Source organism: Marmota monax, unplaced genomic scaffold (assembly GCF_021218885.2).
Source record: "Marmota monax isolate L192 unplaced genomic scaffold, Marmota_monax_Labrador192_F-V1.1 WCK01_AAM20220418_F8-fsc00002, whole genome shotgun sequence".
Lineage (NCBI taxonomy): Eukaryota > Metazoa > Chordata > Mammalia > Rodentia > Sciuridae > Marmota > Marmota monax.
In genome coordinates this window covers 33,942,933-33,968,839 of record NW_026693571.1, presented here as the reverse complement: position 1 = coordinate 33,968,839, position 25,907 = coordinate 33,942,933, and the positions used below count along the sequence as shown (strand labels likewise).

Below are 25,907 nucleotides of genomic sequence, written 5' to 3'. Positions count from 1 at the left end.
GTGAATCCTTTAGATTTCAAGGTGGTTTTGGCTATTTGGGGATCCTTGAATTTTCATGTGAATCTTAGAATCAGGTTGTCAATTTTTGCCCAGAAAGTAGCTGGGATTTTGATAGGGAATGCAATAAATCTGTAGGTCAATTTGAGGAGTACTGTCATCTTAACAATATTAAGTATTCAAAAATATTAGGTTGTCAAATACTCAATGAATCAGCCATAGATAAACATAGATTATTAGATATAGAAGTGATCTTATAGATAAACAGTAGCTAGCTCCTTTATTTATTTATTTATTTATTTTGGTGCTGGGAATTGAACCCAGAGGCGTATAACCACTGAGCCACATGCCCAGCACTTTTTATTTTTTATTTTGGGACAGGGTCTCCTTAAATTGTTTAGGGCATTGCTAAGTTGCTGAGACTGGCTTTGAACTTGCAATTCTCCTGCCTCAGCTTCAAGTTGCTGAGATTACAAGCATGCACCATGGCACCCTGCAAGCTCCTTTATTTAACACATGTAATAACTGAAGTGCAGGGAAACTGAAGGACTTACTGAATGTAAATAAGCAAATTTACATCAGCCTTGGCACTAGTCATAGTATTCCTTCACCCATCCAAACTCCTTCAAATTAAGAAGACTAGAATTTAAAGGAATTTTATAACCCATCTAGTAATGAAAAAAATTATCTTGAAAGCCAAAAAAAGTGTTTGGGGATTATTTTATAGTAATATATATTTAGTAGACAGCGTTTTGAGTTTTTACTATGCTAGGCATTGCTTTAAGTGCTTTGCGGGAATTATACTATTTCATCATCACAATAATCCTCTGAGTTAAGTATTTTATTATCCCCATTTGACACATTAGGCTAATGAAGCAAAGACACTTGGCTGAGGTCATACTGTTACTAAGTAAAGCACTAGAATATTGAATTTGATATCATTACACAATTTGTGGAGTCCTGTTATAATTTTAAAAATTAGTTATCTGCATTCAGATTATATACTTAGCATTTCAAAATGAATACTGTCTAAATTTCTTTGATAAATTTGAAGACTAGTTTATTGAAGTTTTAACTATCATTTAGAGAGGAAAATAAAGCTAGCAATTTTATTTGTAATTTTGTTTTAGAGCACAAAGTTATTTAATAGCATTGAAAATACATAGTTTTTTATTTTTTTCTTGTCTCACTTTTAAGGCCTACTTAAAAACATCTCCATTGGAGACTTAGCAATGAATAAAAGACAGGCTTCTGCTCTTTATAGAGCCATAATCCAGTGTGATAAATAAATACAATAAAAATTCATTTTAGTTGTTAGAGGGAAATAAGAGGTTTTAGTGTGGTACAAAGACTTGGGAGGATTAGTCAAAAGTCATGCATAGGGTTTTTTGTGGTATTCTTTGAGTAATCATAAATAAGTCACTGAAATCTCATTAGCTACAGAAAACAATAAAGAGCTTATGGCTAATATAATATTTTTTGACACTTGCTGTGTTCCAGGTACTTCATCAACATCTATATAAGTCATTATATGAATATAAGTGAAACATTTTAAGGTTGGTTAGTACTTAGATATTTATAAAAATCGGACATTGAATGCTGAACAATGTAAAATAGTAGAAAGATACAATAGAGCAATACATATAAAGTTATGGCCATTATTCTCTTTAATTTGTGTAGAAATAATGACTCAACATTAACTTTTTTAAAAATATGCTTTTCTATGATGAAAGAAATCAGAAAGGTAGAGAAGTATTTGAAAGTACTTAAATTGGTAGGCTGAGTGAAAAATGAAATAAAACCTTACAGGAAATAGAAAGTAAATTGAATTTGCCCAATGAACATTTATATCAATTAACTGGCCACCTGCCTCTCATAAATGTAACAGTACTAGGGAAAGATCAAAAAAGATCAAGAAATGTTTCTCATCAAAGTTTATGGACCAAATCACTATAATATCAAACATGTATTTTATTGCAGAATGCATCCATGTCTTGTGAGGCTCCCCTTGTGAGTAACTTTGCAAAAGGTACATGCTAGAGACTTGCTTCAAACACAGGACTTCTGTGATTTAGGCTGTCGTTTAAACAGAAGGGGATGAAATGTAAAATTTTATTTTTAACATGTGCTGCTTTGTAGTAAATTATAATCTTTGTGACAACTGAGGCTACCTAAAATATATATAATTTGTTTAGAAACCTTTATGTATCATGCTCCATTTCCTATGTGGTTGGTGAATATAAAATAGTCTGAAGAAGCGACGCTATTTCAAAGCAGAGTACTTCTGAACTGCATTTCTTAATGGGAACTGATCTTTCTTAATTGCAGTAATTGTAATTACAAAAGTTTGTATTTTTGAAATATCACACATGATTGTTGAAAACATATGTTCTTGATTGGGCAGGAAGTTAAAATGAGTGGTGGGAAACAGGAAAGGGAGGGAAATTTTTTATTGTTTTGCTTTTTTCTATCTCATAAAACCTATGAATGATTTAATATATTGCCTAGTTTTAATGAAAATAAAATTTAGAAAGAAGCTCTGCACTTTTGTTTTTTATATAATATGGGAGTATTTGGCATAATTACAGTTTATGTCAGTTACAATCAATAAATTGTTTTTGTTTCATACTATTCCTACTACCTTTAAAATCTGTCAGAGGCAACAAGGATTATAATTCATAAGAAAAAAATAGATTTCTCACTTACTTATTAAGAGGATGTAAATAATCTTCCTTTTTGTAACTGCTATTAAGAAGCTATTGTGTATAAATACTGCTCTCGGTACTATAATGTATAAATATGAACATTTTTCTAGCATTAGAAATGGGTATAATCATCCTAATTAGGAAGACTAGGTAAACTATTTTTTAACTGTAAAAGAGTAAAAAGTAACATTATACTTCCCCCATTAATTGTTTCCCTTATTCTCTGTTCATTTATTTGTTTCAATAATTTTAAGTAATTATGTACAGTTTAAATTGAAAACAATTGGAGAAATTTTAATTTTTTTGGTATTTATGCATAATCTCACTTTGATTAACTGGTAAATGACATTGTTTTATCTAAAGTAGGCATATTAGGCATTAAATCTAATGTGTAAATTTCTTTTATTTATTTATTTTTTAAATTTTCTTGCATACATGACAATAGTGGAATGCATTATAATTGTAATTATCCATTCACAGCACAATTTTTTCGTAACTCTGTATATAAAGTATGTTCAGGCCAAATTATGCCATTATACATGAGCTCTATTATTATTATTATTATTATTATTATTATTATTTGCACTACAATTCTTAATACACCTTTATACCACAATTTATCATATCTCTGTTTGTATATAAGGTATGAATTTCTAACTAAAAGGGTTGAAGCATTTAAAAATCACCTTCAGCATCTGTAACTGTGTCTTGTGTTTGGAGTGCTGTGAGATTTGTCACTTATTTTCTTAAAACAGCAAAGGCTACCATGAGCCTGCCTATAATTCATGATTAACTTTGGGACTAGTTGTCATGGCAGTTCTAGAATTATGTTGTAAAGCAATTTCTGCATTTGTCTCAGTGTGTGAAAATGAAAGTCCTTTCCCCCCACTAGAGTGCATCCAGAGGGCCTAGAGTGGAGGTGGGGAGGGAATGGAGAATAAGACCAATGTTGGCACTTCAGTCTTTTGTGAATATAAACTGAAAACACCAATTTCTTCCCATTGCTAATGTTTATCTCCAAAACTACTTAATAATAATAATTATTATTATTATTATTTTTAACCAGGGTACCAGGGATTGAGCTCAGAGACACTCAACCACTGAGCCACATCCCCAGTCCTTTTTGTATATTATTAGAGACATGGTCTCATTGAGTTGCTTAGCATCTCAGCTGAGACTGGCTTTGAATTTGATAAGCAGTGGTACATGTGGCTAAAAATCTAATGCGGGGAAAGGATTGTCCAAGAGTGTTTCCTTTTATACTTGTTGTGCTTTGATTTACTGTTCCCTGTATGACTCCTACAGATCCTTTTCCCCAGTAGTACTCTCAGGTCAGGAAGGGTTGAACTGTTGGAGGTTCACTGCACAGAGACTTAAATACCTAGACATTGCTGTTGTGGAGCAGCAGGTGGGATCTGCTTCTCATGTTGCAGCATTGACTTTGTGAAATTGACTTGGATAGAAATGTCTTGTCATTTATGGGTATGTTAGTTATTTTTACAGTAAAATGTTGGTGCAAACCTCATACCTATAATGTGTCTGTTTCTGAAAGGCTACTACACGTGTGTGGAAGTCATATTCACCCTGAGGAGACAGGTCGGGTTTTACATGATGGGTGTCTATGCCCCAACCTTGCTGATTGTGGTTCTTTCCTGGCTTTCCTTCTGGATCAACCCAGACGCAAGTGCTGCCAGAGTACCCCTGGGTAAAGTATTCTACCCTTCTCCCTCATGTCAGGATTGTTATGCAGGTTGAACATTGCTAATACAAAAATCTGAATTTGAACTCTGACTTGATACCACAAGTAGAAAATTTCACACCTGACCTCAGGTGATAGATTATCATTGGTAGGCAGGTGCACTAAAAATATTGTACAAAATTACTTTCTGATTATGTGTTTAAAGTGTGTATAAAATGTAAAGGAGTTTTGTATCAAGACTTGAGCCCCATTCCAAAGATTCATATAAAATACAAGAAAATATTTAAAAATAAAACAAAATCTGAAATATGAAACACTTTGGATTTCACTTAAGCACTAAAGGACCTGTATCTGTAAATAACTGATGATATAATCAGCTACTTTGAAACTGTGGCTCTTGGAATTGATGGCATCCTATTTTTTTTTTTGGAAGGAAACTTCTTTCAAAATTTAATAATGAACTAGATTTTCGTAATATTTATGTTTTGAAGCCTTTTTTTCGAATACTCGGGATATTTGAAGCACGTAATCTATCTTTTTCAATAATTATTGATATGTAATTTTTACCTATTATTGAAATCAAACATCTTCAATAGTGTCAAAGTTAAAAACAGCTATCTTGATGAAAATCTTTTTCAATAATATTATATACATCTTATAATCTTAGGGTATACAGTAATGCACCACATAATGATATTTCAGTCAATGATGAACTTCATATATGATATTACACCCTGTGGCCTAGGTGAAAAGTAGGTTAGTCCATGTAGATTTGTGTATGTATACTCTATGATATCCACACAATGACAGTGTCACCTAATGATGCTTTTCTCTGAATATAACCCTGGCATTGACTGATACATAAGTGTAATGATATGAGTTATCTTTTTATATGACTTAACATAAGAGTTAATTATCTTTCCTGTTTTTTCCTGCTCCTCAATTTATTATTTTTAATAATTGATGACATAGAAACATCATTAGCCATTCTTTTGAAAATTGTGTCTATGTAAGAGTTGAAAAGTCATTGCTTGAGAAAATTAGCAAGAGCCCTTCCTCTGGGTAAAGTGAACAAATTTGAAAATATGGACATTGTGACATAGATTTTTGATTGCTTTGGAGTGTTCTAAAATTTTTTATTTCTCTGTGTCTGTGTGTTTTCTGAATGTCACATGGAATTCATATAGGTGGACTGTGATATTTCTAATTTTTTCATGAGTGATTTCTTGTTTACATGTGATATTTCCTTGCATTCAAAAGACCAGTGTACCTCTTGTTTCTAACTCACTGGAGGAATTAAATGAAGTACAGATTTTAAAGATTAGGAAATCAGGAAAGAAGCAATGAAAAGGACAATGTTACCTGAATAAGAAATTTCATGGTTTACATTTAATATTAAACCACAAAGACCAAATTGATATCTTAAAAAATAAAAAATGTGGGGAATTTCATCTTAAGGTTAATGATGACAAAATGACAATTGATAGATTAATTAATTAATTATAGGATAAAAATCAACTATGTAGTAAATTGTATTGGAGACAAACCAATACAAGAACAAAATCCCACTAGATTTAAATTTTTAGACTTGTCAAAATTATCATGCATTTCTCCCAAATAATCAATTTATATTGAAAATATTTTTGCAATCTTGCAGTGCTATCTATTTAAATGTTACATTTCCAAGGGTACTTTTGAGACATCCATTCTTTTAATATTTCTTTAAAGGATTTTTCTCTGCAAATCCCCATTCTTTCAGACTTCTGATATGAGGTCTTTGAGCTTTCATTTAATATTCAGGTGGTTCTGTTATATGGGGCAGAAGTATCTTATTGTTTTGTAATTATTTTGTTTTTTGTTGCTGCGGATTGTATGCAGGGTCTTGTACATGCTAAGCCCATGCTCTACAACTGAGTTACACCCCTAGTCCCTGGGGCAAAAGTATTTGCTGGTTGAAAGTCAGTCTCCAGGGCCAAACCTTCCTTTGAATTCCAGCTCTGTGTTTACAAGAAAAACAGATCTAACCACTTTAAACAAAACTCTGCTGAAATGTCAGTTCAGGGATGATAAAAGATATTTGTCATTGTGTCCTTTGTGGGATTTAAGAAAGTAGAATCATGGGTAACTTCAAGGTTCTTTCTTTGACAGAAAAATTAGAAAGATAATGTGAACATTAACCAAGATGGGAAAGTTTGCAGGAGCTACTGGGAAGATTAACAAAATGAGTATAAAGTTCACATTATATACTCAGAAGTTAATTTTAAGCTACACTTATATAGTGCTTTACAGTTTGAAAAATACTTCATATATTTTAATTTATTAAAATATTTATTTGGGGGGCTGGGGTTGTACCTTAGTGGTTGAATGCTTGCCTTATATGTGTGAGGCACTGGGTTCAATCCTTAGCACCACATAGAATAAATAAATAAAACAAAGATATTGTGCCCACCTACAACTAAAAAGAAATTTTTTAAAAAGAATATACTTATTTTGTGCTATTTTCAAGGTACTGTTCAAGAAGATTGGGATGTAGTTCTCAAAATAAATAGCTAAAAATAAACTGCTAAAAATAAATTGTAGCTAATAAATTTTTCAAAACTTCTTAGTTCTAATGAGTTTATATTCTTTTGAGAGGAAAACAGACACCAAATAAATACAGTATGTAACATGTCAGTGATATAAGGAAAGCATCCTCCTTACCAGAAAAGGCCTTAAGGAGAGATAATGTTGATAAAGAAATGAAGGAAGTGAAGAAATAAAAGAGGAAGTTATCTAAGAAAGAGTGAAGAGTGGCCTTGGTGACTGTCATTTGAACTGGAATGAGATGAAATCTCAGGAAAGTTCTTATTTTCTTTTGCCTAGTTACCAAAGATGTTGAACCTTTTTTCACATACTTCTTGGCTATTTGAATTTCTTGTTTTGAGAAATTCTATCTAGTTTATTAGTTCACTTATTGATTGGGGTTTTAATTTTTGTGGTAGTAAGTTTTTTGAGCTCTTTCTATACTATGAATATTGATCCTCTATTTGAAGAGTATCTGTCAAAGATTTTCTCCAGTTCTGTAGGTTCTGTCTTCATGCTCCTGTTATTTTTTGCTGTGCAGAAACTTTTTAATTTGATGCCATCTCATTTTAAAATTCTTGCCATTACTTTCCTTCCTGAGCTTTAGAGTCTTATTGAGAAAGCTATTGCCTGTGCCTACATGTTGGATTGTTGCCCCTGTTTTCTTCTAGCAGTTGAAAAGTTTCTGGCCTAATTCCTAGGTCTTTGATGCATTTGAGTTTGGCTTTTGTGCAGAGTGAGAGATAGGGATCTAGTTTTATTCTTTCACATATGGATGTCCATTTTACCCAGCACCATTTGTTAAGAAAGTTGTCTTTTCTCCCATGTATGTTTTTGGCACCTTTGTTAAGAACCAGATAACTTTATCTATACAAGTAATAATAAGGGCTGGCAAGGATGTGAGCAGAAAAGAGCACCTACACACTGATGGTGGGACTGTAAATTAGTACAACCACCCTGGAAAGAGCAGGATTGAAGCCACCAAATGACCCTGGTATACTACTCCTCAGCTCCTCAGTATTTATCCTAAAGAATTAAAGTAAGCATACTATAGTGATGCATGACTACCTATTTATATAGCAGCCCAACTCACAATAACCAAATTATGGAACAGCCCAGATGTCCCACCAACTGATAATGGATAAAGGGAATATGGTGTATATATACACAGTGGAGTTTTATTCTACCATAAAGCAGAATTAAACCCTGTCATTTGCAGGAAAATGGAACTGGAGAGCATTTTATCAAAGGAAATAAGCCAAACTCAGAAAGTCCAGGGTCATATGTTTTCCTCTCATGTGTGGAACCTGGACAGAAAAAAAAGAAAAGAAAAAGAAAAGGATGTCATGAAAGTAGAAAAGAAAACATTAAGTTAGAAGAAAGGAGCAGGGGGATAGAGGAGGGAAGGAGAGGGGAGGTACTGGAGAATGAAATTGATCAAATTATGTGCAACTACACATATGTCTCAATGAACCCTACTATTATATACAATCATAATATACCCATAAAAACAACAGAACAAACAAAAAGGGCAGTGAGCACCAGAGGCTACATCACTGAGGCAGGCTCCTGGCGGGAGTATTTGGTGAACAGTAAAGAGGCCAGCATAGCTGGAACAGAATGAGGTAAAGGTGGAGCAATGAAAGATGAGGTCCGAAAGATTAGCCATGGTGAGGGTTGGTCCACAGAACACCTCTGAATGCATTCCGAACATTATTCAGAGCAACATAAGAACCTTCTAATGGCTTTAAAGTATGATCAGACTCCAATTCTAATCAGTTTTTTCTAAAGGGAGTATTGGGGATTTAACCCAGGGGTGGGCACATAACCACTGAGCCACATCCCCCAGCTCTTTTATTTATTTATTTTTTATTTTGAGATACATTCTCACTAAGTTGCTTAGGGCCTCACTAAGTTGCTGAGACTGACCTTGAACTTGCAATTGCCTTTTGTTTTTGTTTTTGTTGATGTTGTTGTTGTTTTATGAAGCAGGGTTTATTTAAAAAGGGGTAACATAGACTTCTCCTTATGAGGGAGGGAGAAGGAGGCCACAGCTTGTATCCTGGTATCCCAAGAAGAGAGGTATTCTGCCCTTTTTATCTGTCCTAGGCTTCCTTTATTCTCCTGCCTTTTCCCCCTTATCTTTCCTCCTTCCTGCAAAAGTGACTAGGCCCAGGAATGCTCCATGGGATGGCCCTGACTTGCCACAGCCTCCCAAGTCACTAGTATTACAGGTGTGCACCACCAACCTGGCTAATTTAAATCAATTTTCACCAAATTCAATGTAGCCTACTTTATATTCTGATGGCAGGTAAAGGTGAAGCAAGGAAAGCAGTAAAGAGGTTCCTACTAAAATCCACGTAAAGTGACCGTTCAGTTCCTTTGTCCATGTATTGATTGGGTGCTTTTATCTTTTTCTTTCTTTTTGGTTTAGTTTTTTGAGTTCTTTGTATATCCTGCAGATTAATGGATTAATGCTGCATATGAGGTGCAGGTGGCAAAGATGGTCGCCCATTCTGTGGGCTTTCTCTTCACATTCTTGATTGTTTCCTTTGCTGTGAAGAAGCTTTTTAGTTTCATCTCATTGCATTTATTGGTTCATGATTTTACTTCTTGTATTTCAGGAGTCTTTTTTTATTATTATTATTGACAAAAGGGCACTAGTAAGCCTTTTATTTTTTTTTATTTTTAAATTGTTCAGATTAGTTATACATAACAGTATAATACATATTGACACATCATACATAGATGGAGTATAACTTCTTATTCTTCTGGTTGTACATGATGTGGAATTACACCTGTCATGTAATTATATATGCACACAGAGTAATATTGTCTGATTCCTCTTCTGCTCTCCTTCCTACCACAATACTTCCTCCCCTCATTCCTCTCTCCAATCCAATTCTAGTCTAATCTAATCTGATCTGATCTAATCCTTTCCTGGCTACCACATCTGCCCCTTATTGTGAATTAGCATCTGAATATCAGAGAAAACATTTGGCCTCTAGTTATTTGGGTTTGGCTTGTTTTGCTTACCATGATATTCTCCAGCTCCATTTATTTAACTGAAAATGCCATAATTTTGTTCTTCTTTGGGCTGAGTAATATTCCATAGTGTATATGTATCACATTTTCTTTATCCATTCATCTGTTGAAGGGCACTTGGGTTGGTTCCATAGCTTAGCTATTGTGAATTGAACTCCTATTAATAGTGACATGGCTGCATAACTGTATTATGCTAATTTTAAGTCCTTTGGATATATGCTGAGGAGTGGGATAACTGGGTCAAATGGTGGTTACATTCCAAGTTATCTGAAAAATCTCCATACTGCTTTCCAAAGTAGTTGCACCAATTTGCAGTCCCACCAGCAATGTATGAGTATACGTTTTCCCCCACATCCTAACCAACATTTATTCTTGATAATTTATTCTTGTATTCTTGATAATTGCCATTCTGACTGGAGTGGAATGAAACCTCAGTGTAGTTTTGTTTTGCATTTCTCTAATTGCTAGACATGTTCAACATTTTTGCATACATTTGTTGATCAATTGTATTTCTTCTGTGATGTGTCTGTTCAATTCCTTTGCCCATTTATTGACTGGGTTATTGGCTTTTTTGGTGTTAAGTATTTTGGGTTCCTTGTATATCCCAGAGATAAATGCTCTATCTGAGGTGCAGGTGGTAAAGATTTTCTCCCATTCTGTATGCTGTCTCTTCATGATCTTGATTGTTTCCTTTGCTGTGAAGAACCTTTCTGGTTTGATTCCATTCCATTTATTGATTCTTGATTTTACTTCCTGTGCTTTATGAGTTTTGTTGAGAAATCAGTACCTAAGCTGACACAATGGAGTGTGTTGGGCCTATATTTTCTTATAGTTGATGTACAGTTTTTGAAATATCTATGTCTTGGATAAACTTTGAATTGAGTTTTGTCAAGGGTGAGAAATAGGGTTTATATTTTATTCTGCTACAAGTGGATTTCCAGATATCCTAGCGCCATGCCATTTGTGGAAGAGACTATCTTTTCTCCAACATGTTTATGGTGTCTTTGTCTAGTATGAGATAACTGTACTTTTATGGGTTTGTCTCTGTTTCTTCTATTCTTTTCCATTGGTATGAGTGAATCTTTTTCACTCATACATTTAAGATACACTCATACATTAAGTCTGTTTTGGTACAAACGCCATGCTGTTTTTGTTACCATAGCTCTGTAGTATAATTTAAGGTCTGGTATAGTGATGGCTCCTGTTTCACTTTTCTCACCAAGAATTGCTTTGGCTATTCTGGGTCTCTTATTTTTCCAAATGAACTTCATGACTGCTCTTTCTATCTCTATGAACATTTTTGGCATTTCAATAGGAATTGCATTAAAACTGTATAAGTGCTATTGGTCGTATGACCATTTTGACAATATTACTTCTGCCAATCTAAGAACATGGGAGGTCTTTTCATCTTCTAAGGTCTTCTTCATTTTTTTTTCTTTAGGGTTCTGTAGTTTTTCATTGTAGAGGTCTTTCACCTCTTTTGTTAGATTGATTCTCATGTCATATATTTGTCAACAAATATATGAAAGAATGTTCAACATGTCTAGCAATTAGAGAAATGAAAATCAAAACTATACTGAGATTCCATCTCACTCCAGGCAGAATGGCAATTATCAAGAATACAAATAACAATCAGTGTTAGTGAGAATATGAGGAAAAAGATACACGCATACATTGCTGGTGGGACTGCAAATTGGTGCAACTACTTTGGAAAGCAGTATAGATATTCCTCAGAAAACTTGGAATGTAACCACCATTTGAAACAGTTATCCCACTCCTCAGTACATACCCAAAAGACTTAAAATTAGCATACTACAGTTATTCAGCCATGTCAATATTAATAGCAGTTCAATTCACAATAACTAAGCTATGGAACCAACCCAGGTGTCCTTCAATAGATGAATGGATAAAGAAAATGTGGTATATATACACAATGGAATATTACTTGGCCTTAAAGAAGCATGAAATTATGTCATTTGCTGGTAAATGGATGGAACTGGAGACTCTCATACTAAGTGAAATAAGCCAATCTGAAAACATCAAAGGACAAATGTTTTCTGTAATATATGGATGCTAATACACAATAAGGAGGTGTGGGAGGGCAGATAATAGAAGTTCATTGAACTAGACAAAGGGGAAAAATGGAAAGGGAGGGGAGATAGAAATAGGAATGACGAACGAATTGGACATAACTGTTCTTGTTCATATGTGAATACATGACCAGTGAAACTCCACAAATACAGCTTCAAGAATGGGATCCTAATTAGAATGAGTTATACTCCATGTATGTATAGTATGTCAAAATACACTCTCCTAACATGTATATCTGAAAAGAAGAAAGAAATTTAAATGTAGCCACTTTATTCAGTATATACCTGAACAACAACTAAGTTGAATGTTCTGCTTACAGTACAGATTCATTTTAAAATATGAATTTTCAAAACAAAACAAATCCAGATAAATATTCATGGTGTAGTCTAGAAGCTAGTAGTACAGGTGCTAAATAGTATTAGATGGTGGGTTGTTTTCTATTTCCAGTTTGGAAAACATTGAGACCTATATGAACATTGAAAATACAGTTCTATTAATTACTTCTTAGTTTTTCCTCAGAACTGAGGATAATTGCTCTAATAGCAAGATGCCTATCAAATCATTATATATCTAATATTACTTCATCTTCAGAAGTCATTATATTTCTACTACAAAGTTTCTATATCTAGTAGAGAGTATCTTAGGTTCTTGAACAATTTAATAAAACTGACACCTTTCAGAAGCTTTTAAAATTATGTAATTAATAGAATATAATTTTAGTGCTTTAACCAATTATTAATAATAATATAGTGTTTATCCCCTAAACAGAAGGGAAATGAGAGTTCAGTATACTTTTTATTATTGTAGTTATATATTCATTAATTCTTAAAAGGGGCCACGTCTAAGAAGAATATACTGTACTCAGCCGGGTAAGTGAAATGGACTCAGAGAGTCAAGTCTAACCTGTTAATTGAGTTGACTTAAAGTGAGTCTCCTTTGAGAGTGAATGAGGTTTCTTCTGACCCATTGTGTTACTGGTAGCCTATGTCAACAGGTCATATTTCTGCTTCCCTTTTCCTGAAAATATGAAGCAAGGGAGAAAGTGAGAAGGGAAAATTGGATAGAGGGTAGCAATTGAGAAAGAATCATTTTTGGGATTCTTCTTTAGGACTTTAAAATTACTTAATTTAATGTGTATTATGCTAGCTTTAATTACTTTAGTTAAAATGACTTAAGTTTTCATGTACAGTTAAAATTATGTGTAGTAGAATTCTATTTCTTTTGTTGAAAAGTTGTAATTAATTTGATGTCATTGCTGTTGGTTATTCCTGAAGCGATCAGAAATATTCTCTACTTTGTCTTCTCGATGGGATCTTTTTTTTCAAATAATTCTTATCAGAATATATATTTGTATATTTGATTTTGTTCAAATTTGGTTGTTCATGAGTGTAAATTCCCTCTGTAATTGAAATCTCTCTAAAACAAAACTGAAAAATGAAATAATCCTCTTTAATCAGAGAGCTATATATTTCCTCAGATCCCATAGAACAGTTTAGACAACTTCAGTATTTAAACCAGAACCAAATTGTGTTTACATTGAATGTCTGTTTTTAAGATGTTAAGTATTTACAAACATCCCAGAACATAATCAATAATCTTTTTATATATTATAAAAGCATGTACACATTATTTCTTCTAGTCTTTGAGATTTAGAAGGACCTAATGAATTGTTTATGGCTCATTGAAAATTACTGGGGAGGAACTTAGTGAATCATCAATGAGTGCACATCATTTTTTAGGGATACGGGCAACCTTTAATTTCTGTTTCTGTTTCTGTAGGCATTTTCTCTGTCCTGAGCTTGGCCTCTGAGTGCACCACCCTTGCTGCTGAGCTTCCCAAAGTATCCTACGTGAAGGCCCTTGATGTTTGGCTCATTGCTTGTCTCCTCTTTGGGTTTGCTTCACTGGTGGAGTATGCTGTTGTCCAGGTGATGTTGAACAACCCTAAAAGAGTTGAGGCTGAGAAAGCCAGAATCGCTAAGGCTGAGCAAGCAGATGGGAAAGGTGGAAATGCAGCTAAAAAGAATACTGTGAATGGTACAGGGACTCCTGTGCATATTAGCACGTTGCAGGTAAGAATGACATTATTCATTGAAATGATTCCCCCCATCCTCTCTGCAGTGTCAGGAGAGAGATACTGTTCTCTGTGTGAAAAGATGTGACAGAATTCACATTCACTTACTTTTTTTTTCCTCACAGATGAAAAGGAATTGAGCCCAACATACATTTTGGGCTAGATAACATTCAAAACATTTAGGTCAAATACTACTTAAGAAAATAAAAAATCAGTGACTTAATTAAAAATGTCTTGAGGACTTTCCACTGAGTTTAATGATACAACGTTGTATATTCAGTTTGCCCGAACTAGGGCAGTAAGTCATCTTAGAAATATTAAAGGTATGAGAAATTTAAGAAATAAAGACAAAGACATGGAAATAAGTGAAAAGCAGGGGCCCAGGGGGTGATCCAGCTCTGATGGAGGCTGGATATAACAAAGGGAATGAAAACCCGAGAATTTATTTTATAGTTATGGGTATTAAAGGGTTTCAGTGTGAAAAACTTCTTAGGGTAAACAGGATGAAGTTGAGAAAAACAACACAGTTGGGGCATAGCCCGCTAAGCCCATCTCTTCTACCCCTGGGCAGCTGGGACTTGAGATCAAGGATTTTGAACTAGTGAATTCCATAGCAAGCAAGGAACTTTTCTATCGACAGGATCAAGCTACAAATGGGCTTTCTCCTGGAGCCCTCACATCACAGGGTTCTCAAAAGTAGGTCTCAAGGTCCAGGTTTCACATGATTTATTAACTGCTCATGACAACTTTGTTTTCATGGTTATAATTAAAGAGGGAGATCTTGCCAGAATATGGAACTCCCTATGTTTCTCATCTGATAGACCTTGGTGAAAGGACAGAGGACCACACTGACCTTCCATCCGTAATGAGACTTGGGGGAACCAATGCCCTTGATGAAATAACCGACCTGTTCCCCATAGAGTTTGAGAACTGCCTATAGAATACATCAGGCAGGCTACTTACTTATTGAGGTGCCCACAGGGAGGGAGCTGTGTGGTCCAACCATTAGTGGCTAGAGAATTGGATAGGGTTTCATTCCTTGACCTTGCCTTGCCACTTGATCATGGCATTAATATAAGAATGGTAGGCATGGCCTTCAGAGTCAAATAATAATATGTTCTGGAACAACAGGCAGCTTCTTTGATTAAGGTTTGCTGTCTCCCTACCCTAAAGGGCCCCTTTTTGATGTCTTCTTGTAGGGAAGACTAGTTAACCAGGAGACCATTATCATTCCATTAAGAATGACAAATTTCATAACAGACTAACTAATTCACACTGTCCTCCAATCTTAAAAATCTTATCTGCTCTGCTTATGTTCAGACCTCATACCACTATATAAGTTTGCTGACCACTACTACTCTTCCTACCTTAAATGCTAGACAAGTATGCCACATACATATTTTTTACATAGAAAAGCGAATGAACTATAGTGCTGCGTACAGCTCCTTTGTTGTTGTTATTATTATCATTACACTCATTTTCCGAGCCTAAAGCCCAGACCATCTGCAAATCCTTAGCTGCTACTTTTGGGGAGGCTTCTTCAGATTGTATAACTTTTACATTTCCTAATACACTTCATAAAGAGTAATGAAAAAAATTTCATTAGTATGAAACTATCATGGCTTTGATAAAGGCATGTCTGTAATATCTCTTTTCCCACCCTTTTACATACCCTTTTGCATCCAGCATGTCTATATCATTATATTTCAAGTGAGTGTCTGGTACACAACTTGTAGCTGGTTTATGGTTTTTGCTCTGCCAATCTCTAATGTTTTAGCTGGTTTATTTAGATTATTTATACTTAATGTAATTATTGACATGTTGGGATTTCAGTCTATATTTCATTTTTAAGTTCCTGTTCTGTTTTTGTTTGTCCATTTTCTCTTTCCTGTTTCATGTGGGTTACTTGAACAATTTTAAGAGTTTCATTTTGAATATTCTATATTCTCTTTGTGTAACTTCTTTAGTGGTTGTTCAAGATACTATATCATGGATACATAACTAATCACAGTCTACTGGTGCCATCATCTTAACAAGCTTGTAGATGTGCAAAATCATGCTTCCCTTGACATACTTTTATCTACTTCTTTATAATTGCCTTAAATATTTCTTCTGTGTACATTTAGAACCACATTAAGCAGTGTTATGATTTTTATTTTCTTATAAAATATAATTTATGAAATTCAGGAGAAGTAAAGCTTATTGTATATTCTTACTATATTTTTTTCTTTCATTCTAATATTCCAAGATGATGTTTTATTCTTTTCTTTTTGTTTAAATAATTCTTTTATCCATTTTTTTTTTTTTTGGATAGTTGTACTGGTGAGAACTCTTGTTTTCCTTCATCTGAGAATGTATTGGTTTTTCTCTCATTCCTGGATGATGTTTTCTCTGGGGATGGGACTCTGATGTGACACTTCATTTCTATTAGCACTTTACCAGTATTGTGCCACTTCCTTCTGACCCCATGGCTTTTTATGAAAATGTGACATTCTAATTATTTTTTCCCTCTAGGAAAAGTGTCACTTGTTTTTGCATTTCAATTTGTTCTTTTTTGGTCTTTAGTGACCAGAAGTTAAATTAAATGTTTCTGGTATTTTTTTAGGTTAATCTTCTTTGTGATTTGTTCAGCTTGTTGAAAATGTCGATTTATGTCTCCTGTTTATATGTAAAGTTTTAAGTTATTATTTCTTTGAGTACTTTTTCAGACATGCCCTCTTTCTCCTATCTTTCTGACTCTGATTACAAAAATGTTAGAGCCATTATAATATTTTTATGTCCCCAGGCTCTTTTCATTTTTCCCCATCTATTTTCTTGTGTTATTTTTGAGATGAGATAATATCTTCTGTTATACCTCTCAGTTCACCAATTCTTTCTTCTGCCCCTCCATTTTCCTGTTGATACCATCCATAAGCTTTAGGATTTACTATTGTATTTTTCAGTACTAAAATTTACCATTTGGTGTGTGTGTGTGTATGTGTGTGTGTGTTTTCTGCTTGCAGTTTGCATTTCTTCACTGAGGCATTCTGGTTTTTTTTTTTCATTTTTTTCAAGCATAATATGATAGTTCACTATAGCGTATTTATCATGGATGCCCTGATATCTTTCTCAGATTTTGCATGTTTGACATCCACTGAATTTTTTTCATTCAGTTTGTGATTTTTTCCAGTTCTTGTCATGATGAATGATTTTCAGTTGTAAACTAGACATTTTCACATTATATTATGAATTGTTGAATATTGTTTAAACCTGTTTCGGCTGGCTTTTTCTGACTCTGTCCTTCCAGGAAAAGGAAGTCCAGGTTCACCACTCAGTAAAAGTGGGATTGTTACTACTGGGTGGGATGGAGAGTTCCCCATGTGGTCTCTATTGACACAGCAGAGGGGTGCCTTCTGACTGCATGGTTGGGCTGCTATGATCTCACCCCAATGTGGAGGAGAAGGAGTACCTTGTTACTGCTGGGTGGAGATAGAAGTCCACGTCTTCTATATAGTCTCTATGGACACTGCACAGGGAGAGGGGCCTTGTTGCTAATGTACCAAGGTGGGAGTTCCTCAAGTTTCCATCCCACCGATCCCTCTACCTTGAGCTTTGGTTGAGATCTGGTGCATAAAACAAGGATGTTCCACAGAACAGATGCTTGTTTTCCAACAATGCCATAATCAGTTCCATCCACTGGTGTGTTATGGGGTCTTAATAACTGCAGAAATTCCCTAGTAACAGAGTACCAATGTGTGGATGATCTTGACATCTTAATGTACTCTGTCAAGTAGAATATTGATGGAAGGCGACTAATTGGAAGCAGCATTTTAGAGCATTATAGAGCATATTAAGATTATTTATAAACATGGATATGAAGGAAAAGAGAATCCCTGAAATATTAGACTCAATTATGTTATTTTAAATTTATCTTTCAAGCATTAAAATAATAACCCAGTGAATAAAAGTTCAACACATTTAAGAACTTCTGTATTTTAATTATGTTTTTAGCTGCTAATAATAACATGGCTTCTCTGGATTCTGAAACTGCTATGGCTTTTTGCTATAAAAATCAGAGAGGTGCTTACATAGTGTAAGAATTGACCAGAAATTTTAATCTCTGGAAATAAATGTAAATTATTCTTAGTCTCCATCAGAGAAAATAAACTTTCCACAATAAATATTATACTCAGGTAATATTTTTATTTTGAGACAGATTTCAAAATGATGAGTGTAAAAATAAATAAGCTTGAATGTACACATCAAACCTACATAAACTCTGTAACTTCATTTATAAGATTGCTCCATATTGGATGCATGAAAGAAAGTATAATAAAATGGAAACAATTTTTAAATTCTATTTTTCTGTTTTCTTTCATGATAGTGGTTTTCCTGTGAAAAATATATTTGTGGTTTTGGATTCAAACTTCATTTGTTTCAATGTATTTCACTTTTCCAAACATAGCCTTTTGCCAAGTAATTTCAATCAGGTGCTATGTCATTTACTTTTATGTGGAATGACAATAGTAATTAATGGAAGTATAATGTAATTTGGACTACAGAAATTGAAGCTCATTTCCAAATAATATTGTGCTTGCTCAAGAAAAGAATGACTTTAAAAGGTAGAAAAGATAAACAATAATTTAGTCTGTTTTTTAGTATGAGGTTTGTGGCCTGCATACAAAAATTTTATCATCATATATACATAATTGTCTAGACTTTTTTCAAATCTTAATGGTAAATACTTTCTCAGCTATTTTAATATTTGGGTCACTAATTTGATAGTTCACTCATATTTCTCCTTTTATGGGTATTATCACCCTCTCCACAGCACCTTTTCTGAGTCATACACCAAAGGTTTTATGAATAAAATGCAAACAATATGCATGCTCATAATTTGGGAGTAAATTAAATAATAAAAGCTGCTATTTGTCCACCAATGAGATGTTGTTTTTTTACATAATGATGATTTGGTTTTGAATAAGGATTGATTAACATTTGATAGATGCAAATTATTTCCTCTGTATCTTCTGTAGAATAAATCTTATCACCATGAAATCATGCCTAAGTCTTCATATCAAGAAATACTGCACTAAATATTTGCTTTTAAATGCATATCAGTGGAAACTTAAAAGGACCACAAAAAGTCTTAGAGGCTAAAGTTTGAAGCATTAGAAATGTTTTATCTGCATCATTTTTTAAAAAATTCTTGGCAACTTCTTTATTGTGCTACCTTGTTTTTGCTACCAGTAATTTCAGAAGTGACAGAAATTTATATGATGAAAGTAAATGAGGCATATATTCATACTAAGAAACAATTGAAAAATTATAAATTATAGATTAACACAGCCATACTTATTTTTAGGAATGTGCAGATTTTTTTTTCAAATTTTAAGGATAATACTTTCTCAGCTATTTTAATATTTGGGTCGTTAATTTGATAGTTCACTCACATTTCTCCTTTTATGTGACAAGTGGGGTTAGTAAGTGGGGTTATTATTTTAAGCAGTTTATTTCTTTCCATATTACAACTACTGAAAATGGTGTTCATACTACCAGCACTTTTATATGTTCATGTATATATTTGATATTCTAATAAGGTGTAAAGTATCAACTTTTTGTATGTGTGAAATCTCTGATGAATGAAACAAAAGATCAGCCAACTAGTTAATGAATCATGACTTATTTAAAACCTCAAAGACCCTCCCCCCCTCCCTTCAGTTGGGAAACTAATCTTACTTATTCAGTTGTATCATATCATTAAAAATTATTTTTCCACTGGCATGTACACACACATACACACGAGCACAAAGAGTACTCTAATCGTTTGAATATAAGAATTCTCCAATATATCTTTGAGAGAGGTTTCAGTGAATTAAAAGGGTAAAAATCTTAATATAACCAACCTGAAGTTTTTTGGACTGCTTTTGTACATTGCTTTAACCTGAAGAAGTTATTCTTTTAGTTTCATGTCTATTATATTTAAATAATCTCTCTGCATAAACATAGTATTCTATAGCCACATAATAAACTGTATAGGAAAAAAAATCTTTAAATTATTAAAATGCTTCATCAAAGATTATAGTTATATAAACAAAAAGATTTAAAATTTTGAAATATTCATGTGTGACATAGGTCACAATCATATAAATTTGGTCGCATGTTTAGCTACTTACAGACAATAAAATCACATCTTAAGCTGTTTAAAAAATTCTGATTTATAATAAGTACATTTCTACAGTAAAACCATTTGGTCTTGTTTGTGCAAAAGTAAAAATAAGTGATAAGGAGTTATGCTTTTGAAGTCTATTGCAGAAGCTAGAGTACTCCTTTGTTTTGCAACGTGAATTCTTTAGTGCAACTAAAGCCTTTGATGTCCAGAATTCTAAAGGGAGAAAGTAAGACTGGGATTCCCAGAATCCCTGAATTTAAAGATTGCTCTGAGATTCTGAGGATAATGGGAAGATTTCATACTTGGAGTCTGTTCTTAACTTCTGCTCCAATCAAGGCAGTGATTTGCTCTTTTGAAAAGTTCACTGAACCACATAGAGGCTGACACATGCCTTAACTGGCACTGGAAACTTGAGCTTTCCATGTGGTCTTCTGTCTGGGATTCTATCTGGAGCAACAACAGAAAAGGTACATGTGTGTGCAAGTATGTGTGTGTATGTGTGTGTGCACATGCTTGTGCATGTGCTTACATGTGCACACGCAGTGGTACTTACATGGTGGATGAGTTGCTAAAAATAGTTTTAAAAACTCATTCTGGACAACTTCAGTGGGACAGTGAATGGGGGTCAAAGGTAAACGTGTGTGAGTGTGTGCATGTGTGTGTGCTTCCTGAAGTCATATTTAAAGAAATTAGACTTTAGTTGTTATGCTTGGGACTCTTTCTCTCCACTAATCAGTCCTGGAACCTGTGCTGGCACCCTCCAAATGTAGGGACAGCTCTTTTAGGCTCAGTGGGGGTCTTACAATAGATAAATTTTAACTGCATATTTAAAAAGTGGGGTCAGGGGAAGATCCTCTTTCTTCACTTTGGCCTACCAAAGTTAAAACAAAGTCCCATTAAACCACAATGAGACTGTGTTTTCTTGTGAGCTTATAACAAACAGTCTCTAAGCTCAACATATTGGTGATTCACATCTTTTTTTTCTAAAAGTATTTGAAGTTGCAAAGGTGAACTTTTAACTCCCTAATTACCATTCCTCCTTATCAATATGTTTTGTGCATTTTCTACAGTTTTATTTATATAAACATTTTTCAATAAAATTCTTACCCAATATATAGATGTGAATAAAGTGTATAATAATGAAGCCAATATTTGTTTGTTAACTTAAAAAATAATATAATAAATTTCCATGATTGGAAAAAAATGGAAAAAAAAACTAAATATATAATGTCAGGAGTACATATAAATGCATTTGTATGTGCTTTTTAAAAAATGAGCATCAATTTGTTATTTCATCATTTAATTTTTTATTTTTACTATTTTACTGATACATAATATTTGTACATTTGTGGTACAATGTGATGTTTTGATCGTATACAATGATCATATAAATATAATGGTTAACTCAGAGTAGTTAGCATATCCAAGGTCAATAAAGGAGTGCAGTGTTATTGTTTGATGAGAGACATAAATTCTGAGGAACTTACTTTTTCAGTTAGCATGTCTGGATTATTTGTTGCTCTCTATTTCTGAACACTTCCATCCAGCACTTGCTCAGGAAATGTATGTCAAATAAAAGATAGTCTTCTGATACCTAAATTATTGCTGGTGAATAAAATTTGTTTTGTTTTATTTATTACATTAGGCCTGTTTTTTTAAATATAGCCATAATCTAGTAAAGGTAAATGCAATATACAGAATGTGTTAATATATTAATTATACAAAGCATGCAAAATATAGAGTAACTGTAATAAACAGTAGATAATAAGGTGGTTTCCCTTTTCAGTAAAAAGTTGCTAAATGTCAATAATGAAGATTCCAAAGGCAAATCACAAAACTCAGTTGTAAGAACAGAAAAAAAAATTAAGCAACTGAGTCATTAGGTCACCTTTCCATGGCCTTTTGTAATAGTGTTATTCTAGGGCATTGGTGGTTAAACTGTACCTTTAATTTTTCTAAGCACATTTCTGATTGCTAGACAAGAGTTCAGTGAGAAAGAATTATTATGTGTTTTATAAGGAAATGATTCAAATTTAAAGACTAATAATTCAATAATCTCTGTACTGTATGATCTAGGTGAAGTATATAAAATTTCTTTGTATTTTCTCTGTGATAGTTTTGTGCAACTTTAACAAACAAGTCACGAATGCCTACCACTAGCAAATCTTTGCTTTGTAATTGAGACGATCTTTTACTTCTTATTTGTACATGAGGTTTGACCTGTCTCATTAAAGGGATAAATGCCTGTTATTTATAAACAACCCTATTTAGAAATAGGAGCAGTAGGGAAATTCAAGATTAGAAGTAGGAGATTTCTGTTACCCATACATCATAGCAATATTATCTGTACCGTGATTGCATACTGGAACAAGGATGAATTTTTATTACTTGGTCTTCAAACTGAGACAACTCTTACAAGCCTAATGTAAAATAACCAATCAAACTTTTATTGCATGATACATTCTTGTTATTTAGGCAATATTTCAAAACCCTAAATGTTAACACAATCTGATAGTTTCATTAGTTGTTTACTATCTCTGTTGGTCCTTTGTGGTGTAAACAAACACCTTCTTGTGCAAATCAGCCATTTTAAAAAAATACTTTTGAAGAGGAGTGTTTTATAAGTAGAAAATTTTAGATGTACCATCTAAATGCATTCTGTTCTTAATTTTTTATCTTCAGGTTGGTGAGACCAGATGCAAAAAGGTTTGTACTTCTAAGTCTGACCTGCGATCTAATGACTTCAGCATTGTTGGAAGCTTACCAAGAGATTTTGAATTATCCAATTATGACTGCTATGGAAAACCCATTGAAGTCAACAATGGACTTGGGAAATCTCAGGCAAAGAACAATAAGAAGCCTCCCCCTGCCAAACCCGTTATTCCAACAGCAGCAAAGCGAATTGACCTATATGCAAGAGCACTATTTCCCTTCTGTTTCTTGTTCTTCAATGTTATATATTGGTCTATATATTTATGATAATTTTTTCCATTTCTATCAAATAAAATCCCATTTCATTGTGACAAACCCAATTCATAAATGCTGATCTGTGAAAACTTTTGCATTTTCATAGCAATATATTGCATTTTGGATGCCATTTGATTGTAATAAAATGTGGCACCTTACTTTTGAATGGCAGCATGATCCTGTAATGTCTGTGCTCTAATATTGATGTATATATGTACAGCAAGCATATTGCTTTAGGAATAAATGAAGGATAAGCATACTACATAATATAAATCCAAACATTTTTCTTCGGTTAGTGTAAACTGCAAATACTTCAGATATTTCTGGTAAAAAAAATGATGTGCACGCTGATTCCTGTTATGGTCTCTATTCTAATATATGTAGTATTTCCAATTTCCTTCCTTGTAACTTTCAAAGAAAACCATCTTATTCTTCTATAATTTTAGATGGTATTATCACAGATTAAGCCAAGTAGTGTTACATATTGTTTAAAATTTGTAAGTAGAAATATATCAGTTATAATTATGCAGGCTCTGTGGAGAAATAAAGTTCCAAAAGTTATTAATTTGTAAAATCAGCTAATTTTAAGATGTGCCTGTGTTGTCAAATTGCCAGATAATAAAACACAGTAAAGCATTTTTGAAACAAAGAAAAACCCACAGTTACATAAATGCTTACTGGATTCTGACTTCTGATAAAGAAAAATGCATAAGGATAGATACATCAGTTAAATATTTACCATAAAATTTATTTAAATCATCTTAAAACCCAAATTGATTTTCATGGATTTCATTTGTTGAGAGAGTACACAAAAGCATTGTGCCTTAAAAGAGTTTTACATATTTTAAATCAGAATGCAGTGACAGATATATGATTTCACATGTTTTTTAAGAAATCAAGAGGAAATAAGTACCCTATTACTAGAAGTAACTTAAATTGGAAATTTTAAAAAAACATAATCATGAAAGGATATTAACTATTTTATTAAAATGCTTACATATTTTAAGTAAAATTGAAAATATTTTCTACTTTATTTTATGTTTTATGTATTTGAATATTTGGGGATATGTTACAAAACACTTAAAGATTATGTAAATGATATCTTTGTTTATGTTAGACTGAATTTCTACTTGTATTTTCTCTCTTGCCAAAAGTCTAGACGACCGAGTTTTACTTACTTTGATCTTGTTCCAACCTGAAAATAAGCACTAAGTCTCCTTTTATGAGACCCCCCCATTTTCTAATAATATCACATCCAATGTTCCTTTTTATTTCTGCCACAGCCAAAATTAGAACTATCAGTAATTCACATAACATAAACGTAAGACCAAAGGAGTACACTTACATTATTTGGAGAGTTTTGTTCCAGCTGAATGTTTCTATGGCCAACTCAATAAAATTATGGCTCGTGCAAATCACTGTTTGTAAATCAATGCTATTCAGTTCATTGAAGACATTTTTAAAAGATTATTGCTGATCATGAGCTTTTTAATGGGATATAATCTCATCTTCTCTAGTCCTTCAGCACCCCCTAGTTGCAAAAGCATACCCATCTTAAATTTTAAAAATGCCGCAAGTAACCATATAGATGGATTTCAGTATCCTATTAAGACCCAAAGTAACAGCACTCTAATGGAACTAGGGTAGGAAAAACAGGATCTTGAATAGCACTTAAATCACTAAAAATTTTATTTGCAAAAATTATATATTCTTATGTTTTATTTATTTTTACAAATTGTATTCATATTGGGGAGTTTGACCTAGAGTTTTAAGTATATACTCTAACATACTGAAGATGGATCTCATTATATAGAAATATATTTGTTGAAAATAAAGTTAATGAATTTCTTTTTTGTATCTCCTTAAGATCAATTTTAATACCAAATTATATATAAATAGCTATCCCAGGATTAAGTGTGTATATATAACTTCCATCAAAACTGAGAAGTGTTACCAAGAGTTTAGTAATTTAATTCCAGGGCAGTTCTCACCTGTGTACATTCTATGGTATATATTTCTAAATTTGTGGGATCTCCTGTACTTCAAATCAAGTATCTTCAAAATAAAAATTATCATCTGCCTCATGAATCAGTAGGTTCTTTTATTTCTGTTAAAGACATTGCTTATTCCTGTCATAGAGTTTCTCTTCCTTATCACACTATATATTTTCTCAAGTCCCAAGTCCTATATATTCTCTGTATGGTTCAGAAATTAAATTTCTCCCAAAGGCCATGTGTTTAAGGAGCGGTAGCCATTCTGTGGCATTATTGGAGAATAGGGGAACCTTTGAGAAGTGGGCCTTAGTGGAAAGAGATGAGGTCGTCAGGGACGTATCCTTGGAAGGGGATATTGGGACCCCAGACTCTCTTTGCTTCCCAGCATCCCTGGTTAACATCTCTGTTCCACCACATGCTCCACACTGTGATGTTCTGTCTTGCCACAGGCCCAAAAGCAAAGTAACCACCCAACAATGAACTTAAAACTCTGAAACTGTGAGTCAAAATATGTTTTCTTCCTTTTAAGTTGATTAATATTTCATCTATGTCACAGTGACAGAAAGCTGACTAACATTCTCCATTTTACACTTTCTATCTCCTCCCCATTCCTAATGACACT

The 25,907-nt window shown here is 33.4% G+C and overlaps 1 protein-coding gene across 1 annotated transcript in view; it reads left to right on the top strand.

The window, feature by feature from the left end:
* Positions 1-25,379, top strand: part of Glrb (glycine receptor beta) — a 90,983-nt gene extending 65,604 nt beyond the window's left edge. Inside the window, exons 8-10 of the mRNA XM_058583887.1 lie at positions 4,255-4,407; positions 13,879-14,171; positions 23,007-25,379. Coding sequence (XP_058439870.1) covers positions 4,255-4,407; positions 13,879-14,171; positions 23,007-23,303 — 743 coding nt within the window. The 3' untranslated portion in view covers positions 23,304-25,379. The remainder of the gene's footprint in view (positions 1-4,254; positions 4,408-13,878; positions 14,172-23,006) is intronic.
* The last annotated feature ends 528 nt before the right edge of the window (positions 25,380-25,907 follow it).